General features: G+C 31.9%; 1 protein-coding gene across 4 annotated transcripts in view; it reads right to left on the bottom strand.

The window, feature by feature from the left end:
* The window catches only part of LOC139490884 (rho GTPase-activating protein 20-like), a 190,355-nt gene extending 168,402 nt beyond the window's left edge, over positions 1–21,953 (bottom strand). Inside the window, exons 1-2 of one of the 4 annotated variants that reach the window (XM_071278006.1) lie at positions 21,485–21,953; positions 12,515–13,135 (exon numbers count right to left, since the gene is read on the bottom strand). In XM_071278006.1, coding sequence (XP_071134107.1) covers positions 12,515–13,066 — 552 coding nt within the window. In that variant the 5' untranslated portion in view covers positions 13,067–13,135; positions 21,485–21,953. The other 3 variants (XM_071278007.1, XM_071278010.1, XM_071278009.1) reach the window with 3 other exon arrangements.
* Between the last annotated feature and the right edge of the window lie 307 nt (positions 21,954–22,260).

Here is a 22,260-nt window from a genome sequence, read left to right as displayed (position 1 = left end):
AAAGACTGAACATTATAAACAGAACCACTTATTATGTAATAAACATCTAGTTTTAAGATGAAGCTTTAGAAACATTTTGCAGATGGTACTACATTTATTGCTTTGGCCAAAGGTTGATATAAATTTGCAGAAGACAAGTCCTATCCTTTGGTTTCTTTTATAACAAAATTCATTGAAGAAAGGCAAAGGATACCAAAGGAACATTCACACTAATAAGTAAAAAAAAATAAACTGTATTCTGTTTCATTTGGTCTCTTGTGGAGTGTTGTCTCAATGGCAATCATACCACATCTTCTTTTTTATATTGACAATTTCTTTTTTATATTGACTCGGATTTCTCTTGAACTGAATTTTAATGTGCGTATTGTTATGCGTTTACTTTACTACATTGGTTAGAGGTATAGGGGGAGGGTTGAGATCTCACAAACATGTTTAACCCCACCGCATTTTTGCGCCTGTCCCAAGTCAGGAGCCTCTGGCCTTTGTTAGTCTTGTATTATTTTAATTTTAGTTTCTTGTGTACAATTTGGAAATTAGTATGGCGTTCATTATCACTGGACTAGTATATATTTGTTTAGGGGCCAGCTGAAGGACGCCTCCGGGTGCAGGAATTTCTCGCTACATTGAAGACCTGTTGGTGACCCTCTGCTGTTGTTTTTTATTTGGTCGGGTTGTTGTCTCTATGACACATTCCCCATTTCCATTCTCAATTTTAATGTCATGACTAGAAAATAAAAAGACAAAAATTAAAACAAAAGTATACAAAACAACATAGAAAACCATTGACTGAGCAACACAAACCAAACCAAAAACTGGGATAATCTCAGGTTTGTTAATAATAAAAAAAATATAAATATTCAACAGAACCTTGTGTTGGTAGAATGTAGGTCAGTGTGAACAAATTATTAAGTTGTGCCATATTTCATTAGAAGACTGCAATGGTGGAATGCACTGATAATCAGAAGGTAAGTAGATTGAAAATTCACCAACACAATCAAAGAACTTACACTACCAAGGACAGAGGAACAAACAAAATGGTTAGGCAATAGGTTAAACTTAATATGTGCCCCTTTCATATTTATGTACAAGGCATAAAATTATGCTTTTATCTTTTTATGGTATTGAAACACTAATTTGTTGCCGTGTCAAAGAGAACATAAAGAAAGGTAGTCTATATTCATTACAAAATGGTTCCTTCACATAGCTGTAACTTTTGTCATTAAGTAAAATAATGGGAAAATGACAGCTTTCGAAACTAGAGGTCACTGCAGAATTCTTATTGAAAGTTCCTTTAAAAAAAAATATATGAAATTTAATAGGAGGGCCTATTTGCCTTGAACAACTGCTCAGATCAGAAGCAAGGCTGGGTTTGTAATACCAATCTTCCAGGAAAAATTAGGTGCTCTAATATGCTATTAAAGGTATGTTGAATTTTCAGCGCAAGTCAGGGTAACAGTTTTGAATTGAAATGAGTGAGACAACATGAGAGACAAGGAGCTATATAGATATAAGAAGACGTGGTTTGAGTGCCAATCAGAGACAACTCTCCATCCAAGTCACATTTTATAAAAGTAAACCATTATAGATCAAAGTACGGCCTTCAACACACTGAACAGTAAGCTATAATTTCTTAGAACCCAAAAAATTACTTGATTAAAACCGTTCAAACGGGAAAACCAATGGTCTAATCTATATAAAAAAAAAGCGAGAATCTTTATGGATGCTTAAAATTTCAGAATTTAACATAGAATGCAATTTGGGTATGCATTAGTGGTTTTATTCCTTATCACTGTTTAACTGAAGATAAAAGTAATGTCCAAATATGAATGCAATGATCTTTACAAATGAAATACCAACAAAAGATGTGTATGATTGAGTGAATTTTCAAAATAAGAGTCTTTTAAGGAAAGCAAATACCATATCTTACTTAACATCCAACCAATATCAACAACAATATTTCAGGTGTTCATGTATAAACTATAAATCACGTTAAAGGAGTTCCAATTACTGATGGTTGGTACTGATATAAGTTTTAAACAAAGATTTATAACTGTGAGTGTGAAAAGTTTTCATGAAATAGGACATCCCACCCACATGCACATCTGCACATCTATAGGTCTATCAAAGTACCGGTATAACACTTCATTATACAATTGGTACATTTGTAATATGAGATCAACTGCAGTGACTATATTGGTTGTGAACAAAATTAAAATGTCTTACTAAAAAGATGTAACTGTATATATGAGGACTGCAGAATACCTATAAAACTATTTGTTTGTTTAAAAGGTGTTGTGATATCAGTTGCTAAAATCTTTGTCATTTGTACTCTGGTGGATAGTTCTCTCATTGGCAATCATACCACAATCCTGTTTTCATAATGATTTGAACAGGGATTATTTGCAAGTTCAAATTGAAATATAATATATACTGGAATGTCTGTCCAAGATCCTTATTTGTATACTAGTACCTAATAATTAGTATATAAGTATTTATTGTCCTTCCCTACCCCTACATCCCCCCGCTCAGCCGTTTCATAATTCTAGTATCATGGCTTTGGTACGAGAGCAGGCCTTACCAGCGACGTCACAAAGTCTAAGGAGAAGTTACAAATGTGAGAGGTCAGACTTTATCAAGCTTGCTTTTGTCCATTGTAAAAGTGTCTTAAAGAGGGGGAAAAGACCAGTATTAAAATGATAAATAGATAATCTGGTTTTCTCCATATAGATATCATAAAATATCAGCTGCTCGACACAAGGTGAAGCTTTTGAGCTTGTTCACTACTTTCACTCGCCAAAATGGTCACATTGTGGCTTGCTGCTGATATTTTATGATATCAATATGTAGAAAACCGGATAATCTGTACCTAACCTTTAGTATATTAGTACCTAACAATTGGTATATTAGTACCTAACAATGTACCAACTTTCAAGTAGCTACAATAAACAATAATTTAATTTTGGATGTAACACGTCTTCTGATTGGCTGACGTTATTTTGTTATCAGCCCATAGACATAATTAGTCATGTGACCGTGACGTCATCAACGTTTTTTCATGGTTTTCTACAGTTTGAAATGGAATTTAGAATTAAATTATGAGAAATGACTGTAATGTTTTTTCTGTCTATTCGAAATAACATAAAAAATGTGGTGCACACTATTAAATAACCCGCTACACGCGTTATTCAGTGTGCACCAAATTTTTTATGTTATTTCTTCATAGACAGAAAAAATATTACAGTCATTACTTAAATAAATTAGAAGTGTGAGGAAGACAATAAAGACAGGGTAAAAATGTCCATGAATGTACAACATGATTCTGGATAAACTTACAATACCATGATTATTGATTAATAGATGTTTAAGAAACAGACAGTAGACTGATTCCTGTATCTTTGTAGGGGGTAAAGCTTTTTGATGTATCTATCAACACAATAACCTGCCAACTTCATTTTTATAAAACTAAATAGTAAAATTAGCAGTGCAACTTAGTAATGTTACATAATGACTCTCACTCACTCACAGATCCTCAATTATTTGTAAGTCTTAGAAACAAACCAATGATTGAAAGATATGGTTTGCTACTGACTACAACAGATCCATAGAGGGTTAATTCTATCCATAGAGGTGAGGCCAAAGGCTGGAGGTACAATAAATATTACTGTGAAAAAGTCAGTCAAAATATCCTGAAGTCACTTTATTGGAACCAATCATTTGCCTTTTTGAAAGGAAGATTACAACTACAGGAACAGATTCAGCCATTTATAAAGGGGGTCCATATCCAAAATGAAAAGGGGGGTTCCAACCATATAAACCTATTCAAATGCATTGATCATCAAAAAAAAGGGGGGGTTCCAACCATATATACCCATTCAATTGCATTGATTGTCCAAAAAAAATGAATCAGCAATTTTTGAGTGAAAGCAAGTCTAAATTGGATGGAGAGTTGTCTCATTGGCACTGACATCTGCTTAGATCTATCTCAATGTTTTACTACTTAAACTTACAAGTCCAATACACATTGAACAGCAATGAGACAAATTACAAAGCTTTGGCTACAATACAAACTATTATGTTCCTATCTTTAACAAAGATGTAAAAGTTTTATTTATAAACAAAGCACTTGTGATCGTGATTGGATTTCAGTATCAACAAATGGATGGTGCAATCAATCTTAATCAAGTTTATTTCAGTCTATATCAATGTTATCTACAAACTATCTCATATTTTCAGAGATTATGTCAATTTATAGAACACCTATTTCTTTTAAGTTATGTTAGTTGTAAAGCATTGAAAAATAATCAATTTTAATATATATAAAAACAACATTGTTGTATAATTTAACATAAATATTTCATAAATACAAAACAAAACAAGCAACTGTACTTTTAAAACTGAAGATTTAGAGAAAAAATGTTTTATAAGAAAAGAATCATATAGATTCACAAGGTATCCACTTGCACTGAGAATGTCTTTCTAAATACCATTCTTGTGATATGTACAAGATTATCTAAAAACAAATATATGTAAAATCCAGCAGTTTCAACCATAATAGAATCAGATGCTTTTAAATTTTGATGATAGTGACTTTGTCCAAACATTTTTGACTTCTGGTGGCTGACATGAAATACTGACCAGGAATTAGTTCATAGTGTTCACTTAAAAATTAAATGCTTCTTTTTGTAATTTTATAGTTGTGTGTTAAAGTGTAGATTGATGCACATTTTGTAAGATGCAGTCTGATGCACTACATGTTAACTACATAGCCAATCAACACTACAAACTAAATCAAATTCTGAAGTACTGAACATTGAATGAAAGCAAGTTCTTGTGGATGGTCAAAAGCACTTGTCACAGAAAAAATCCCATCTCTATACCTGAAACTGAGGTTAAAGTACAGAGATATATTTTTTTTGAGATAAGTTTGTGCGTGGATGATGAATATATAGGACGGTCATCACAATGTAAAAATGTGTGCACAAACAACGCTTTTACACCCCTGTAACATTACATAAAGAAGCATTTAATTTTTATCATAAAATTTATGTGATACATTCCATGAAATTATAAGCTATACCAAGATTCTCAATTGTTTTCACATGCATTGATGTGACATATTGTCAAGGGAAGCACATGAAGTCATGAATAATGCAATATTAATTGAGAAATAAAAATTCAATTTAGAAATTCTTTGTGATCAGCCAATCAAAAGTACAGATTCTTATGAAACAAACATGTAATGTAATTATTTGTCATTCATGTTGTTATCTAAAATATTTAAAGAAAGCTTTGGACCTAACAACTAGGGACAAAACCTTTTTTTAGTTACATAATTGATAATATACTCTTTTATCTTTTATTTCACAGACCCTTAAATATTCACTATAATCATAGTAAGTCCTTATATATTAAAACTCATTGCAAGCAAAATGACAAAAACATGTCAAAAATTGTAACAATTAAAACATTAATCAAATATTGACCAAAATTTATATTCACAAGAAGACATTAAACTTTATGACTCCTTTCTAAATTAAACAATGGTCAATAATATTTTCTTTAGAAAAGTCGTTACTTAAATAAAAATTTACTAAAGAGATCACAAGGTTGTTTTCTCTCATGTTAACTATGATTTATATTTGGCCATGCATGCTAGTTAACTACCTATGAAATTTACAGTTAAGGTTTATAAGTGGACAATTTATACATTGAATGTTTATTGTTTGAAATTGAATTAAAACTTGATGCACCAGGAAAACATAACTGAAATATTCATTTTTTCCATGTGAAACTTATAATATAATAATGTGCCAAATATTTGCCGCTAACTAGGTTCTCAGTAAAGATCAGTTGATGTAATTCCAAAGTAATGCCAACTACAAATTACTCCATAAAAACTTGTCGACAGATTTGGTAAATTTGGCAAAAAAAATTAAGATCGGTAATTTGTTATGCAAAGACGGCTATTAAGATATATAGCTCTCAATGTATGTATTCTTTGGCTTTATTTCCAGAGCATTTCAGATGTGTACATCCAAATTGTAAGTTTGGTACATTTAATTCAGATTATAGGAATATCTTATTTCTTATTTGCAGGGTAATCTGTACTGTACAGAGCTAGGTGAACAATCTTGTTCTTAGACAGAGAAGATCAGAAATCCATCCAACTCAGATAAAGGAACCACTAATGTAGTATTCTATTATTTCATTTATTGCCTCTATACTAGTCTGAAGTAACATAAAAACTGTTCCAGTAATTACATTTGTCATATCCATAAAAGGGATTGGACACTTTTATCGAGGCATTCCCTTTTTTTCTCTGTAACTAATAGAACCATTTTCATAACAGCATCATAGACCATTTCTTGGCGCTCTTAGGTTATCAATTGACCTGGTCAGATTATGTGAATACTTAACACTTTCAATCCTGAATTTAATTTTTTCTGGGGATTCCCTGGCTGAAATTTATTTGTACAAGCCATTTACCTGACAGGAATTAATTTAACATGTGCTATGGCAAAAACAACCTCGTAGTTTTGGTCATTGAACAGGATACACTCATTATGAAAGGGTTAAGCTTGTGTCTGACATATTAATATGGAAAGGGCTGTACAAGGAATGTACTTAAACTTTTTTAGTTCAAAATCACTTTGAACTGCCTCAGTAGAACTTCAGCTCATGACAATTTAGACTGCATGTTGCCTTCTACATTTCTGCAGATGTGTTTTGTAATCTTTGTTGTTGGGTTGCTGTCTGACTGATGTATATTACACAACTCCTTTGAATCAATGACGCAACTTCAGTTCAAATAAGGCCTTTCCATACATCATAACATGTCTTTTTGTAAAAATGTGACTACCGGGTACCTGGGGTGTTTATTAGCATTTACATCCAATTATTTTAACATAAAAAACATAATGTAAATTCTTAAAATATATGACTCAAAAGTTTTTAACAGCATGTTGTTCCTGTTTGTAATCTTAATATATAGAATTCAATTAACTCTCTCTCCCTTTCTGTTCAATAATTTTATCTAATATTTCCCGTACTTTTAAAGAAATCAAATAAGTGATAGAAACATATCGGTAAACTAAGGACATGACACTTCCTCAAAATTATTCAATTTAACTTGCTTTAAACCTTCGCAGAACAATTGAAAACCGTGACCTATTATTGAAAATCTTTATTGCATAACACGTTTTTAAAGTCAATCGTAATCTCAAAGATCTTATAACAATCTTTGTATATAAATAATAAAAGTCAGTTTATTCGCTCTATAAGTATTTAAGTAGGTATGCAATATTTGATGATATATCAATAACTTTATATATTGTTTTTCTTTTCGCACATGTTATCTTTGTGTTTTATGTCAAATAATATTAACTTAAAAATTGTTATATAATTCAATATATCTGTAATCTTGAACACCATACAAACACGCTTTTTCATAGACCATCCTTGAAAGTGTATGGTAATCACCATTATGATCTTCATTGAATGTTAAATAGAAATTATGCTACTTGAGTGAATATCATAAAACACATGAAAACTCAAGATAGGTTTTTGAAGCCTGCTGAATTAATTCTGTTTGAAAATTGTTTTAGCATTGAATAATCGATCTCTGAAGAGATTTGATTGCTTTTAATAATAAACTATTTCATTCTTATCTATATTGGGTAAATTTTTTTAAAAATAACAAATATTTGTGTATATACAGCCTTAGAATAGCAAGTTAAGCAGCCTTTTTTAATCAACATATGAATTTCTTTTTTTCTCTATCAATGTTATTAAATCATATTTCATCAGCCTGTTAAAGTATAGTACATGAATAAATACAAAAACTAATTGTTATATTTGTAACATATCATTTATTTTGGCTATTTAATTTTTTTTTAAAATTGCACATAGAATTTTTTCACAAATTCTGTAAAGATTGATCTTTAAAGAACAGAAAATATATAATTTTGATAATGAGTCAATATATATAGAAACACTATTAACAGTGCATAAGGACATACGACAAGGAAAGTGTCTCTGCAAGAGATATTTAACCCGTTTCTTTGCAAATTGTTCCTTAAGTTAAAAGTCTTTTTAAGAAATTTCCTTAGATTTAAGAATAAATGTTATAAAAAGTTTGTGAAATTATATAATTATTCAAATAAATAGCCATAGGCATTAACATATGCTAAAAAAAAATGTATAAAGAAATAAATTGCTTCGCTGAGCACAGCCTGATACGACCGAAAAGGTTGAACACTGAACAGTTGGACACAATATACAAGATTGATACTGTCTGAATTTGGATTGTGATCAAATTTTGACATGATATAGGTTTCTGACACCCAAAAAATGTGGTCAAAGATTTTACAAATCTATTGCACAATACTGTACATGTCATTGGAGGTTTCTTCTTTTTCTTGAAACTTTTCAAAAATTAGAAATTTGAAAATTTTGAAAAAAAATATGAAACCCTAAAAAAAAGTGCCCCGCCCCCCAAAAAAAAACTTTCTGAATACCTCCTTGGAACAATTACCCCCAAACTCAATCCAAGCCTTTGTAGTATGGAACCTTGTAGTACAATTCTAAAGAGATTCATTCACTTATTACAAGTTAGTCTGGAAACTAAAAAAAAGCTTCTTTCGGCCCTTTTTAGGCCCCTTAATTCCTGCAAACTCAATCCCAAACTTCCCTTTCGGATATTGAACCTTGTGGTATAATGTCAGAGAGATCCATACACTCACACACAAGTTATTGTCCAGAAACTACACAAATGCATGTTTTTGGCCCCTTCTTGGCCCTTAATTCCAAAACTATTGGCACCAAAACCCCCAAAATATATATATCACAACCTTCTACCTGTGGTATTCAACATTGTGTAACAATTTCAGAGCAACCTAAATACTTATACACAAGTTATTATCCTGAAACTAGAAAAATGCTTGCATTGGGACCCTTTTGGGCCCCTAACCTAAATGGTTGGGACCATCATCCCCAAAATCAATCCCAAAATTTGTTTTGTGTTATTAAACCTTTTCAAAAAATTTCAGAGATCAATTAACTTAAACTAAAGTTATTGTACAGAAACAAAATGTGTCTTCTGACGACGACACAGACACCGCTGACGACGCAGACAACATCATACGATTATACGATCCAAAAAAAAAATTTGCAGTCGTATAAAAATCTACCACTGTTTTTTATTCTTATTTCAATATAACATTTTTAAATTAAATAGTGCATGGACAATTGCGAAGAAAAATGGGGTCAAAATTAAGTGATAAAGTAGAGATTGAAAACCTAATTGCTTTTAAATGCTGGAGATGGTATTTCCCTTTTTTGGCGCTAAACTTGTTCCTAGTGTATTCTGAATGCAACAGTGTTCAGCAGCTATTCCTGTCTTCAAATGCCTAGAATTGTATACCCAGCAGTAGATTTTGGGAGTACACATACTTTCAAATTTGAAAACAATTTTGGATGCATTATTATCTGCCTTTGCTACTGTCACTTCATATCCTTAACCGGTGCACTTATTGTAATTGTGGACCTTCCCGTTTGGCAATGCCTTTCACAACTATGAGTAAGAATACTCTTCCAAACAAGTAAAAGATACAAAAACAATGCATTAAAGTTTTTATCAAGTTTGAAGAACATATATCCCTAAGGTACATATACATTAACATACAAGTATATATTGCTCAATAAATAGATAAAAGTCTATATTTGTATCCTGCTTTATTTATTTTTTTGTTTAATTTGTATTTTTGAAGTTTTAATTTGAGAATTTAAATCTATTTGTTATATAAAACTTCTAAAGAATTTATACTTGATGTGGTCTATACTGCAACAACACGATATAAAACTGTTTCAAATAAATTATCTGTTCATCTTATGAAAAATGTCACCTTTATAATTCAAAGACTTTCACTGAAAAGTGAACAAAATAAATCATCCTAATGCTTTCAACAATGCATACTTGCTTTTAATAATCCAATAAAAACTGGTGTAAATACTATGCAGTCAGTACTTCAAAATATGTTTGATTTTAAAATCCCTCAAAAGATACATGGGGATGTTTTATTGCTTCCCAACCCATGAAACCAAAGGCATTTGAATCATTTCAGACATACAATAAAACTAAGCCTGTTATATGTGTCTCTTCTTACCGGACTTACGCCAAGTTAAATAACAAATAGGCAAAATCAAAACCCTATTGTTAACATCAGCTGTAGAAAAATTCGGGAAAACAATTGTTTTGAACTATAAATTTTTACATTTCCACCACAAATCCTGTTTATTATTTTGAAATAGAATCTGAATTTAAAAAAATATTTGGGGATTTTGTTTAAAATACATAAATTTCAATAATAGTTTCCTTTGAATTTATCAATGATTTTTATTACCATATAAGTAATGTGTTTTACTTGGGTGTGTGTAAATTGTACTTAAAGACTTTCAATTATTTTCACATTTCACCATAGATTAGTAAATATTTACAAGTTAAAATTCTCTCAAAGTACTTAACTGTTTGAAAAAGATAGCATCTTTAATTTTAAATCATAAAAAATATTTAAACAACTGTATTTCAACATTTATATCGTTTGATCTTTGTCTGAATCCTTTGAAAGATGTATCAATACATGAATAGTGTTTTCTTTAGAAAGATGATTTAAAAATACTATATCTTGCAGAAGTCTTTTCTAGGTGACATATTTATGTGTGTTTACAAACAAAACATCATGCACTAAATGAATAGAGATAAAACAAAACAAATTCTTTTCAGTTAATTTTATTTAACAGTACATTAGTTTATTATTACATATTATAAATTGTAACTACAAATATTTGTGCAGTTTTAATTTTGAAAAAGAACACTGCTATTAAAGTAATGTTATCAGCTTTGTTCCTACTTTGTAACAATGATCGTTATATAATAAAGCGGACAGGCTATTGTGAGTGGAAAACAATAGTCTAGAAAAACTACAAACCATTATTAAATATGCACATAGGCATAAACAGTGGCTGATCTAGAAATCAAAAGGGTGGTCAGGGTTTGAAGAAATGTTATTTTTGATTTTACTCAATTATTGTTTTGACAGCAAACTAAATTGTGCTCTTAAATGAGTAAGAACTAATTTCATGTTTTTACAGGTATTAGATTGTTCTTGATATTTATGTAATAACATAACACCAATCTACATTCCCCCTCAAAATGCTTCCTTTATTTACTGTTACATCATGCCATCTGTTATTCATATATATTTGTATAAAAATTATTGATTTGCCAATTTTTCCCTCATTTATATGATTTTTTATTTCATCAGATAAAGTCTATTCTATAAATTCTGATCAACTGCTTTAAGACTATCTAAATTCATGGGTAGCCAGGCTTATTGTCAAACTGGTCAATCCTCTGTGGAATGTACAATTCAGTCAATGTTTATAGTGGACATCACAAAAACAATTCATGTATACCAGGTTATTTATAATAATATAAGGCAAAATCTAAACCACTATAGATTTTTACTTCAATAAATAGTTAAAATTCCAAAAAAAGTACTCAGTTTACATAATAAGTTGGTCATTGAAGAGGTCTATTTGGATATTTCAAGTTTGTTATGTGCAAGTCAAAGGGACTGAGTGATAAATTTTAATTGAAATTTCAAAAGCATAATATATAAAAGATAGCTTATACATGGGCACATACAAATTGACCTAAATGAATATTTGGAAGACAAATTTACTTCAACAGCATTCTGTGTGTATTGCCTTGCAATACATATCCCCTTCCAGTTAAAAAAAAATCTTTGTACCGGGAAATAAATTCCCAACTTGGTTTGTAATTGTCATGATAAACAATACACCACATATCAAATCAATTCCTTCAAGTATGACCCCAAAAAAGTGCTGAGAACTGATTATTTTAGTGAATTTTCTAAGTTCAAGGACAACAACTCTGCACAAAATCCTCAGACTAGAGTAAAGTCTGTAGGGGACTAATATTAACCAGCTAGTCAACTAATCAGTGTGAACGAAGTCTAAAAAGTCATAAATTTTATTAATCATATACTGCTGAACTTACTCCTAAAAATAGGGGTTTTACCTCCGTGAATGTTAAGCCTTTAATTCAGCTTATTCACATGAATGAGAGCTTAAAGTCTCTAAGACTGGTGGACAAATTACAAGTCAGAAAGAGCATATCTTTTCTAACAGTTCCAAATAATTTGATAGTATTTTACCTCCATATATATACTGTAATTGTTTGAAAAAAACATTTTAGAGTAGTCAATTTTACAGATACATGTACAAGTGATGGATAAAATCGATGGACACTTACATAAATTGGGGCATGAATGACCCCTGCATTCTCTTTTTGGTAAAATGTACTTACCAATCTTGTATCTCCACTGGTAAGGTAAACTACAGCCAGGAAATACTTACCAATCTTGTATCTCCACTGGTAAGGTAAACTACAGCCAGGAAATACTCTTTACTGTTTTTGGTAAAATGTACTTACCAATCTTGTATCTCCACTGGTAAGGTAAACTACAGCCAGGAAATATTCTTTACTGTTTTTCTTTGACTTGGATTTAGGAGATTTGAATGTGAATTTGTGTTCAGGAATATGAAGATGTGGCACTGCAATGGAGGCTCGTCTCCTGGACATGTCTGATTGTGGTCTTTCCTCCTCAGGGGAACTTTTATGTTCAACAGTAACTGTCTGTTCAACTTGAATGGATGACCTTCTTCTCCATAGTGACAAAACACTACCATGGTGATGGCTACTTTTTTCAAGTGAACAAGTAGTCTCTGTGGCAATTACGGCCACTGAAGCACGTCTTTTGGATCTATGTGTTGAAGATGGTTTAACCAAAAGATCATGGTCATCTGCATGTTTTCTCAGACGGGGATCAATTCCATCAGCAGACGACTTTCTCTTCCATTTTGATGGCAATGTAAATCCCAGATGTAGCGGACTGAATGAATCAAACGACCATTTTTTCTTGTCTTTACTATGTGGTGTTGGTGGCACAATCTCAGCCACAGAATGTCTCCTTTTATCAGTCATTGTTTTAAATGAGAATTAAGCCCATTTTCTCCATTATGGATATTGAACTATTCTCAACTTTTTCTCAAACTGAAATTAAAAAAATAAAAAAATTTAACATTTTAATTCAAATCTCCTCTATGATGAATGATTGTTTATTTAAAAGTACAATTGGTTCAGAAATTTTTGCAAGTTTTTCCAAAATTAAAACCTAGTACATTTACTAAATTTGGAAGCTTTAGTTGTACAGAATTTTGTTTTAAATCACATCAATCAATTTTGCATTTTTAATCATAGTTCATCAATTGCAGTATAAAATGCACAAGTTTTTCTGAATTTACAGAAATGATGATTAAATTGAAATTATAATGTGCACTTTAAGGATATTGCTTCAGATAAAACATTTTCCCTACTGGTTACAGGGATATGTAAAGATGACAAGTCATTGCTATAATTTTTCTCTTTTCAATAGGTTTTACTACAGATATACAAAAATCAGGGCATACATTTATCATGTATTTTAAAACAAATACTTGCTGTTCTATTTGTTGGTAAGGGAATCTTTAAAAAATCACCGTTATAACTTCAAAATAACAGGTGTAAAATTTCTTGTCATGTAGAAGAATCAGTGTGTGGTTAGTTTTATTACTGTGTTGCCGATTTATTAATTGTGACAAAGACAACAGAAGCATGTGCTCTATGTTCAAGTTCTATATTATTTTTTCAGCATATTATTTCAATATAATCTAATTTTGGATGTAACGCGTCTTCTGATTGGCTGACATTATTTTGTTATCAGGCCATAGCTTATAGACATAATTTAGTCATGTGACCGTGACGTCATCAACGTTTTTTCATGGTTTTCTACGGTTTAAAATGGAATTTAGAATTAAATTATAAGAAATGACTGTAATATTTTTTCTGTCTATTAGAAATAACATAAAAAATGTGGTGCACACTGTTAAAAAAACCGCTATGCGCCTTGTTCATTGTGCACCAAATTTTCAATGTTATTTCTTCATAGACAGAAAAAATATTACAGTCATTCCTTAAATGTTTAAGCAGCACACCAAAGATTAAAAGCAGCACTATAAACCTACTACATTTGAAATCAAGTTCTTGGGATAATGTAAAGTACCCATACAGACAAAATATATGTAGTGTAGTATGATACATGTGATAACAATGATAAGATCATATACATGTACAATGTATTGTTTTGATTTATATTTTTTTGTTGTTATAACTTTTACTTAATTTTGGGGCACTCAGACTGCATACATTTCATGTATTCAATCTGACTTATGGCCGTATTAATTAATTAATCTGGTAATGGGAATACATAATTCATTAATTCCCTAAAATTCTGTAGTTTTCATTTGTTTCCATGTACAGTACATGTACATTAATATTTGAATGGGCTATTAAATTTGTCTAGCAGTTTTGCTATCTTCATCCACATCAATTTGAAGTAATGCTCTTCCGGCTCTTGTAGCACACTTGTCTTCCAGCTCTTGCAGTTCTGGGTACACCGAGTAGCATCTAACATTGCTTCCAGCTCTTGTAGCTAACTACACCGAGTTGAGCATTACTTCCATGTGCATTATTGACATTGTTATTCTGGCTCTTGTAGCCTAAGCTGCACTGAGTAAACAACTACTTCTCTGCTCTGATAGCTTTCCAATAGCTGCTACGCTGATTTAAACTACGTCAGTAATTTAGAAAATGCTGAGTCTGCCCCAAACCCAAATCAAGTATAAGTTTTTTTGTTACTTTGTATTAAGAAGTTATGTAACATAGTATAATCTTTTTGACTGGAGTAATTTTGAGTGATTTATTGTGAATGTAAATATATTGATATTATGCATGTAAATGTAGAAATTGGTATACGAGAAGCTTCACTCCCTTACAAATATGGGGTATATGTCAATGCATACTAAGCAGAGTCTTTACAGTACTCAGTAACCTATAATGCCTTATAGTAAATTATATGGCATCATTTTTGAGCTGTGCACACACTTGATTCATCTTTATAGAGTTTTGTCTTAGGTTGTTTCTTGCTTCTAGGCATATGTATATATGCACTTGGTTTATTGTCAAACTCTACAGAGCTCACAATGAGAAGTTACTTGCAGTACACTATGAACACTAAAACATCAGGAACATCTACAACAATACATGTTTGCTGATTGATCTCAGAATTACGATACAACACTATTACTATATTTGTGTTACCATTCAAGGTGGGATAAGCAAACAGTTGAAGGATGGAACTTGGTTTTCTATTCTAATTAAGTATTTACAAAATAAAATACAGAAAATATGATTTTATTCCACCAAATTTTTGTCTATAGATTTGAGTTGAATATTTATCTTATGTGTAATGATTTATTTATTGTTGTCTTTATTTTCTTTTTGTAAGTCATGCTGTTTTCTAGGTACATGTATCTAATAATTATGATAATTCAATAATTCTGGGATTTTTTTTTTTGTTGCTACAGTTTTGTAATTGAATAACAGATTCTTAATGATATTAGTATCAAAGGGAATAAATACTCTAGAACATTATTCTCCATTCAAGCACTGCTTTCAAATCACAATTTGTAAAAGCAAACCCTTACAGGTCAAAGTGGAGCTTTGGCTCACATCGAAACAGTAAGCAATAAAGGGCTAAAAAAATTACTAGTGTAGAACCATTTAAACAGAAAACAAACTGTCTAATACATATTAAAACGAGAAACAAGAAACATTTATGAACCTCATCGACAAATCGACAAATGACAACCTCTGAAAATCAGGTTCCTGACTTGGGACAGGCGCTTTGTTTTTTTTCAAAAAGTGGGAACAAATATCTTTTGACAGCTTCACTATTTAGCAACACAATACTAGCTGTAATAAACAACAATAAAAAATTATTACTAAAGTGACAAAAGCGATAACTGTTTTAAACAGTGATATTCCTTCAGTCAAATCCAGTGGTTTGCACATTTTTCTGTTTAAATACCTCATGTCAAGTACATGTAATACATGTATCAATTTTCATATGCATGTATTATATCTATAGATAAAGGGAAAAAAATAAGGCTCAAAATGTGCACTCTCAATATTTATATTCAATATAATTAATCACATTTTTGTCAATTAACAGATTAAGGCATCAAATTATTCTAAAATTTTCTCCATAACTTCCTACCTGTTTCACTGTTTCAGAAAAATATAGATACAGAAAATCTTACAGATTGGATGTTCTTTTGGCAGTGGCGGATCCAGAACTTTTTATAAGGGGGGTCCCACTGACTCCCATAAGAAGGGGTCTGTTAGTGATGCTTCAGTGGTTCCTTATATAATAAACCAATTTTTTCATCAAAAGGGGGGTAATCAACCAAATTTTTCCACAAAAGAGGGCGGGGGGGGGGGGGGGGGGGGGGCACCAACCCTTCTTAGATCTGCCTATGCTTGGTGTCTTACCTTTTCTAGTTTTGCAATGAATTGTCTCATAATTTCCATTATTCAACCAATAAAAGTATAATATGGATATTCATTATTATGTACAAATTGTATGGTATTGCCAAAACTATTGGTTAAAACTATGCCTGGCCAGGTTTTAATTTCAAATGAGTGTAAAAAGAACAGGAGACGTTAGCTGCGCTCTGCTCTCTATCTATTAAAGGAGACTGATGTAATTGTGAATGGAAAAAAATGAGTGCCTGTATGTATCTTTACTTGGATGTTATAGTGTGCAAGCACATAGCCTTGTGATGAGCCCATAGTCCCTCCCCTTCATTGTCATAAAAACATAATTTCCTAATATTTAGCCATTTATATTTGTACCATTAATATTGAAGTACATCATTTTTTGTAACACTGAGTCAGACTGCCCTCAGGCACCAATGATATCAGGGGTGGATCCGCCAATGGATATGATATGTGCCTATAAACGAGTAATTTTGATCTTCAGTTATTAGAACAGTGTCTGATATCATGGAATCTCAGCTAGATGATGTAAGATCGATGCAGGGTCGGATCCAGCCATTTTAAAAAGGGGGGTTCCTAACCCAGGACAAAGGGGGGGTTCCAATTACATGTCCCCATTCAAATGCATTGATCGTCCAAAAAAAAGGGGGGGGTCCAACCCCCGGAACCCCCCCTCTGGATCCGCGCCTGCGATGTAAGATGACACAAGTCCTTAGTTCAGATTTATATGTCTTAAAATACATGTATTATATACATGTATGTCTCTGGTTCCATAGACAGATCCATTGGGGGAAGCCCCCCCCCCCTGTTTTTGTTGGAAACTTATGAATTTGGTAGATGATCATAGATTATATAGGAAATCACTGAAGCATGGCTGTAGCCCCCCCCCCTTTTTTTTTAGGTCAGACAGTGGGCTTCTCTTACAAAAAAATATGATACCGCCACTGGGTCCAGCCTAACTACTAATAGTGTCTGATTCACTAATAGAATTATGATCATAGGCACTTATTTTCCGTCCATGGCAAGATCTGGCTAGTGTGATCAGAGACATATCATATGGCTCTGGTGTGATTATTATACCTATATTGCGTATTGTGTTGTGAAAGGAATAATCAACAATGATCAAACCTGTGAACAGTATCTGTTCTTGCCCAAACCTCAGCTCAAACCCAGTTTGCCTTGCCAAACTTTTTAGCCGCTTGTCGTACAGGAAAAGTCTAGAAGAGTACCGAAGATACGATGTATTTTGAAGGGCCAAGATATATCAGTCAGCAGCCTTTCAAATCTGCGCAATGAATACATAGCCGTGTATATAAAATGAAAAACGGTCAATATGTGTTAAAATACAACCCATTATAATTAATCAGTGACAGGTAAAATAAAGTCGGTAAAGATCGGATAATATTAAGTTGTTTTTGGAGTGTTCGAGCACACCTTTAATTTTATTCTAAATAGTTGTCCTTTACTTTAAAATTGACGAATAAAACATATTTTGTTTTGTTTTTGAATCTTAAACATATTTAACGATTATAAAAAGGCTAAGATGGTCTTAACTTTTGTTTTGTTGCTTTTATTTACTTCTACCAAAGTATACATGGTATAGTATATATCATTGAAGGTCATCTTTTTTTAACCAAAATAACCAAAAAAGTGTGGGTTACTGGGCTTTTTTAAGCTTGTGACGAATTGTGCAAAAATCATGAGAATATTCGAAAAAAACTAATATGATATACTCAAGGATTTGTATAGTAAGATCTTACTATACAAATCCTTGATATACTTAAAGAAAGTCAAGCAGGGGCGTAGCTACCCGGAGGCACGACAGCACGTGCATCCACGTCGTTTTCACACACAAAAAACTGTTGGTGTCTTTTCCGTCTATCCCGGATATTTGTCTGACAACCTAGTTACAAGTGTTGATGAAGCTGTTCATTCAGAAAAAGATCGTAGCTCCGAAGTTGCGTGCACATTGATTCGGCATGCAAAAAAAGAAATGGCAAAATAAAAATTTATAAATTGAATGTTAAAGGAAACACCTATATTGTCACTTTTTTTAATTGATGAAATATCATTAATAACGACATTTGGTTTCAAAATTTTTATTTTTTTTGGAGATTATGACAAAATCGGAAGGTTACTTGTATCTTTTACAAGATATTTACTTTTGAATTTGTAATACTCAGTCTAAGATATGTAGTTTTGGAGCACATTTTACAGTGTACAGTTCATCAGTTTGGAATGAGATGTACCAATCGGCATTAGAATTATCAGATCCCTTCGATATCGTTGAAAATATGCCGAGGCGATGTGGTTGACAGACTATACCGGAGCCAATCACCCTGCAACCTCGCCAAAACAGTATTGGAAAGTCTCATTATTTTTTGCGTTCATAGACCATATGATAAGGCAACTGGAGAGTGGAGTCGCGTCAAGTTATCAGAAAATCGCTTCTTTGTGCTGTATCTGCTTTGCTCATCGTGTTGTAGGAATATCACAAACAAACAAATCTCAATATTGTCTGAACATACGAAACTGACCTAGCATGTAATTTTGACGAATTCAATTGGGAGGTCGCTCGATGCCGAACACGTACGCTGGTTTATAACATCTCGCGAGTGCTACCATGCCATGATGACCCTGAGATCTATCAGTCACAGTACTACGTATGTAATTGAAAAAAAAATGTACGATCAACAATAAGCAACGAAAGTTACATAGCATTACTGCATATTCATCGGGATTTCAGTGTGAATGTTGACAAAGTAATAGAGAAGTTTGTTTATGCCCATCCCCGAAGAGCAGATTTTAGACAATTTTGAGTAAATTCTGTATCACAAATATGTGTTGTTTAAGTATTACTATATTCAGAAGATTTATTAATAGTTTTACATTCATAAATTTTTATCTACATATAGCTCCTCTTTTAACCGTCCTATATGACCGAAAACCGAAAAAAAAAAATTCTGCATAATAGGGTCCCAAAATTGCTTCTATACAACAAATTGTGACATTTATCTTAAAATCATGTAAAAAATAAGTTATTAAAAAGTTGAATAAAAAATTAAAATAGTCATTATTAGTCAAGTTAAGATTTAACCGATATTTTTTTTATCCCGTTTAAATGAAAAGTATTGCAAATGAATTGTTATCCTCACTCAAAATTCGCCGTTATATTTCATTACAGAGACATATAGTTTTTTGCTATTTTTACACTATTTAAAAAGGCGAAAAGCACCCGGTCTATCTAAGACAAACATCAATCCATGAATCAATCAGTGTTTCTCCGGCTTCTCACATGTTATTACTTGAATTGACAATTTGTCATCATAGTTACATGTGTCCTGTGCACGGAAATTGGTCACGGGTGTTGTTTCCTTTTCTCATTAGTTAACTTGTACATAAATAATATAATAGCTTACTATGTCGCCACAACGGTATGAGATTTGCTTTATTGTTGAAGGCCGTACTTTATAGCTATAGCTGTTTTGATCTTTTGTTGGTTGTTTCAGTAACGATCATACCATATCTCTTGTTAATTTTTACATATAGCTGGGACTATTATACTAACGTAAAAGTCCCAGCATATAGTTATGGTTTCATAATGTTTTCTAAGAGTGTTTCAGCAAGTTGTGATACTTACAAGCTTGTTAGCCACCTTATGCCAGGTGTTATAATCGTGATACAGGCTTTTCACGCCCGGGATTAATGTTTAGAGCCTCTGTTTTTAATCTTATCTACTGAGAGGGAAATTTTTCACCAGGATCAAATACAGTCATACATAATTATCATGTATGTATAAGGAAGAATCAAATTTATATTCTTCAATTCTTCATTTCAAATCAATGATATAACTTATTCTTCCTTGTGTAGAGATAACCCTTTCAAAACTCGGGATTGAAGATTTGAAGTTAGAGATTTATTCTTTTCCCTGCCAGATACGGCATTTCCCTTTCCATCTTTCGATAATAAAAGTAATGAATTGTAATTTCATCATACTCTCAAACAAATGGTTGCATGCTACCCGGCCCCACCTCTTCGCGTGGACAGGAGGGTGCCAGATCGTAACACTTGTCCGGCGAAGATGAAATTTCATTATCTTGTCTTGGTGTAATTTTGTAATCCATGGTGTGGGTTTTAAGTCGCAGCGGAACCAGAATCATGGTTACAAAGAAAAAGTTCGTTCCAAACAAATATTAATTACGGCCTAGTTTATAACAAAGCAATTGACGAAAAACAAATATGACAAACATGAACCAACGACAACCACTGAACTACACTAAGCCGGCTCCTGACTTGGGACAGGCATGTTCTTTTATATCCAAAATTCTTTTTAAATACATGAGTCTTATTCTGTCTTGGATTTGACATCAGAAATATAAAACAACATTTTCACAAAATCCCAAATAAGAAATATATTTTTTTAAGTAAAATAAATCTTTCAGTATAAACATTTGTAACATACACTAATCCAATCACATGCATGATACACTAAATCGCGTTTATATCCGAAAATTTGTAGAATAATTTGTGTATTTATTGAAAAAATTATAAAATATTTTCATATTCGAATAACTTGTTTGTTGTTGAGCTTAAATGGTTTACTGGTTTTCAAATAATGTAAAATGTCCACAGTATTTAATTTAATTACGTTATGGTCATTTAATGGTTTCCCACTGTATAGTATGATATAATACATACGTTTTGAAATAAAATATGGTTGAAATGAAATACATTTTTTCCTATATGTAACTCTCTCTCTCTCACTCTGTCTCGTCGCAGAAAAGGAAGGGGGAGTTGACGGATGAAATTTGGCATAAAGTGTAAAATAACAACTATTATACTTCTCTATCGATTCTTTGCATCATCTAGTTTATAATCAAACTATCTGTTAAATGACGAAGAAATTTTAAACAAAAAGTTTTTGTACAATATCAAATATCATTGAAATATGTAATTAAATCTTACCTTTATATATGATCAAATCATGTAGAAAATATGACACACAAAGTCAAATTATTTGTGAATATTGATCCTGGCTTATTTCCTCCTATTGACCATGCGTTGTTTACTCAATAAATCTCTGCACTGGTTCTCAGGAATTTTTACAATAAACATAAAACACCGTCTTTATTTTTACAACAGACTACCGTAAGTGTCTGTCGAGTTTAAATTCCTACGAGTTTTAACCGCGTTCAAATTTAATAAAACTTTATTTCACATCAAATACATTATTTCTCTTAATCTCTTTGTAAAATGGAAGTTTTTATGAGTTACTGGAGTGAAAACGTGAAAAAAAGTTAATTTGACCTAAAAAGTACACCAATTCGAATAGACGTACGTTAAATAGGAAGATGTTCACCTTAATTGCTTCTTAATAGTACAGATATATAATTACCTAGGTTGGTGTAAGTATAATATGAAATAAGATAATGTCGACACAATTATGAAGTTTTTTACCTTTTATCTTTTAAAATTTGTATGAAAAGAAATTGTTGTTATTATCTATCTAAAACACGTAATTGTCAGGACATGGTATTGCGTTTCAATAATGATATATCAGTCAGTTATTAACATGATTTAAGTAAAATAAGCCATTATAGTAGTCTACAAAAGACTACCCAGGAAAGAGGACACCCTTACCTCATCCGAGACTGCTTAGTATAACACCGTGTTATAGTAGTCTACAAAAGACTACCCAGCAAAGAGGATACTCCTTACCACATCCGAGACTGCTAAGTATA

This window comes from Mytilus edulis, chromosome 10 (genome assembly GCF_963676685.1).
Source record: "Mytilus edulis chromosome 10, xbMytEdul2.2, whole genome shotgun sequence".
Lineage (NCBI taxonomy): Eukaryota > Metazoa > Mollusca > Bivalvia > Mytilida > Mytilidae > Mytilus > Mytilus edulis.
The sequence above is the reverse complement of the archived record's forward strand: the minus strand, read 5'-3'. Positions and strand labels throughout refer to the sequence as shown.